This window comes from Manacus vitellinus, unplaced genomic scaffold (genome assembly GCF_001715985.3).
Source record: "Manacus vitellinus isolate BGI_N305 unplaced genomic scaffold, ASM171598v3 scaffold_122_pilon, whole genome shotgun sequence".
Lineage (NCBI taxonomy): Eukaryota > Metazoa > Chordata > Aves > Passeriformes > Pipridae > Manacus > Manacus vitellinus.
Window position 1 is genome coordinate 230,173 of NW_021938909.1, and position 3,323 is coordinate 233,495.

General features: G+C 43.0%; 1 protein-coding gene across 1 annotated transcript in view; it reads left to right on the plus strand.

Annotated features, from left to right (window-relative positions):
* The window catches only part of IFNGR2 (interferon gamma receptor 2), a 15,175-nt gene extending 12,861 nt beyond the window's left edge, over nucleotides 1-2,314 (plus strand). The window contains exon 7 of the mRNA XM_029965894.1: nucleotides 1,786-2,314. Coding sequence (XP_029821754.1) covers nucleotides 1,786-1,902 — 117 coding nt within the window. The 3' untranslated portion in view covers nucleotides 1,903-2,314. The remainder of the gene's footprint in view (nucleotides 1-1,785) is intronic.
* Nucleotides 2,315-3,323: the final 1,009 nt, after the last annotated feature.

The window sequence follows — 3,323 nt, forward strand, 5'->3', positions numbered from 1 at the left end:
AAAAAATCCTTGTAAGTGTATTAAAATGTTAAAAAAATCCTTGTACAGGGTATTAAAATAGTAAAAATACCCTTGTGCAGGGTGTTAAAATAGGAAATAAAATCTTTGTGTGTTAAAATAGTAAAAAAGTCCTTGTGCAGGGTATTAAAATAATAAAAAAATCCTTGCACAGGATATTAAAAGAGTGAAAAAAAATCTTTGTACAGGGTATCAAAATAGTAAAAAAATCCTTCTAAGTGTATTAGAATAGTAAATAAAATCCTTGTAAGTGTATTAAAATAGTAAAAAATCCTTGTAGGTGTATTTAAATAGTAAAAAGTAGGTGTAATAAAACAGTACAAATATCCTTGTGCAGGGTATTTAAATAGTAAAAAAAATCCTTGACCAATATATTAAAATAGTAAATAGAATCCTTGTATTTAAATAGTAAATAAAGTCCATGTAAGTGTATTAGAATGGTAAAAAAATAACTGTACAGGATATTAAAACAGTAAAAACCAAAATGTGCAGGATGTTAAAACAGTAAAAAAAAAAAAATCCCTGTATATGTATCAAATAGTCTCCTGGTACACGTTATGAATAGAGGAAAAAAATCCTTGTAAGTGTATTCAAACAGTAAATCAAATCCTTGTACAATATATTGAAATAGGAAATCAAATCCTTGTACAATGTATTGAAATAGGAAATCANTGAAATAGGAAATCAAATCCTTGTACAATATATTGAAATAGGAAATCAAATCCTTGTACAATGTATTGAAATAGGAAATCAAATCCTTGTACAATGTATTGAAATAGGAAATCAAATCCTTGTACAATGTATTGAAATAGGAAATCAAATCCTTGCACAATATATTGAAATAGGAAATTAAGTCCATGTAAGTGTATTAAATAGTAAAATATCCCTGTACAGGGTATTAAAATAGCGGGGGGAAAAAAAGAAATTAAGGAAAATAAGGCACTGGGCTGAACTTTCAGAATGTGTGTTTCCAACAGGCCTCTCCTGAAGCCCAGGGGTACAAAATTCCCAGGAATTCCAGGCAGTTCCTGCAGTTTCCAGGACAATCCCGGGATTCCTCCTTTCCCAGCAGGATCTGAGCTCTCAGGGCCTGAGTTACAGGGAGCCCAAAAGCCAAGCTGGGCTTCATTTCTGTCTGGAATTGGCTGAAATGGAGGTTTTGGGGGGGTTTTTGTTTTTAACACACCTGGAAAAATCATCCCGTTGTTCCTCAGCCTTGGTGGGAGTGCAGAGGAGGTGGAATCATCCAAATCCATGTTCATTTTCATTATTATCTTTTATTTCATTATTATCTTTTATTTGATTATCAGCCTTGGGAAGCCTCATGTGGGAGGGAAGGGGAGCAGGGAGGAGTGGAAGCAGGAGAGGGAAGTGCCCAGGGATTTGTGGGGCCAGGAGAAGGTGCAGCTCTGCCTGACCTGGATCAAAGCAGGGCCTTGGAGCTCATTTCTCCATCAGGCACTCGCTGGGTTCCTGCAGCTGGAGGTTCTTAACTCAGAGGGATTGGCCAAATTTTATTAAAAAAGCCCCCAAAACACCCAGCCAGGACGTGCAGCTGCTTTAACTCACTCGAAGGGATGTTTGGGTGATTGGTTTTATTTTCCTCCCCCACAGAAATAAGGTATTTTTGACTCGTTCAGTGCAGTTTAAGGAATTCCAGGATGGAACATTCCCGTAGCTGTGGATTCTGGCACGAAGCAACTTGTTGTCTCTGGAATTTCTTACACATGGACAGGGATCTGAACTGTTGTTTTCTGGATTTTCCAGTTCCTCAGGGACCCTGGCATGCCTGGCTTGGAGGAGCTGGACAATTCCCCGGAGGATGAGCCCCAGGCTCTTGTGGCTGGAGAAGGAATCCAAGCCTGGAGCAGCAGCCCAGGGTGACAGCTCTTCATCCAACACCCCCAGGGACAGGGGAACCACAGAAGAGCCCCCCACTGAGTGTCCCCTGGCCCAGGGCTTCCAGCAGCTGCTCCCAGGGTGTGGCTGAGCAGGGACAATCCTGAGCAAAACATGGACCCTGGGATGTGTCTCAGGGGCTTCTCCTGAGCTCCCCCAGCACCTCCTTCTGCCAAAGGCACTGAAAAGGAGGAACACGGAAGGGAAACAAACACTAAACTCAGAAAATAGTTAAATTCCCACCCCAGGTTGGAATAAAGCTTTGAGGAATTGCAGCACTTTACAGGAGGGTGTAGGAGAACATGGGATTTTTCAGGGAGTGAATCACTGCAGTGTAAATTCCTTTTATAGCTGATTTTCTTTTGTTGGCAATAATACTCTTGTTATATCCACCCCACTCTGCTTCTCTGAATCATTTTCAGCACATGGCAAGCTAAAAAGAAATTTGTTAGTCCTTTCCCCAGGATGAAGCAGTGCCACAAACTCCTCCCTGAGAGGCCTCCTCCCATCTGCTTCCTCACAGCCACACCAGTGCCCTGCACAGCCAAACAGACTTGAAAATAACATTTAAACCACGTATCAGTCATGATCAGACACTAAAACCTCCTGTTCACCACCAGCAAAGGGAAAGTTGGCTGAGAGAGGTGTTTTGAGTGCCCTAAAGCAGAAGAGCCCACGTTCAGCCTCCTGTGGGGTCTGGAAGGTGTCCAATAAAGCACAAAGAACAAGTGAACCACTTCTGCACTAAAAAGATGGGGTTTAATTGACGCTTTTTCCTGGGTTTGATACAAATTGTGTAAAAGAAAGGAAAGAAAGGGGCTTGTCTGTTTGCAGGTGACTCAGGGGAGGGGCCTGGGCCCTGTCAGAGCTGGGGGTAACTGAGGTGAGGCCCTTCCATCCTTTCCAGGGACACTCCAGGCCAGCAGAGGCCAAAAGCTAAATGAGGTTAGTTTGCCTTGCAGAACTAATCTAATCCCCTGGGATTAGGCAACCTGCTGGCACAGGGGAGTTCTGTGAGGGCTGAGTCACGTTTCATGGCTGGAGGGATTGTTTGAGCTGCAGAATATCTGCTTTGAACCACCCCCTTCTCTGGGCTGGGCTGGGCACAGAGGGGGAACCACAGCTCACAGCAGCAACCACCTCATGCACAACAGAGGGCACAACTGTTAAAACATCTCCTGGGAATATATATATATATATTCCTGAATAAACCCTACACCAGCCTCTGTCAGGGAAGGGTCTGTCAGGGATCCGAGTCATTAAATATTGTTACACAAACAGGCCCTATTTGACACAAATAGGCCAAAGTTAAAAACCAATTTGCTTGGGGTACAGAACACAAAGAATCCCAGACTGGTTGGGGTTGTGGGAGGGACCTCAAAGCCCACCCAGTGCCACCCCTGCCA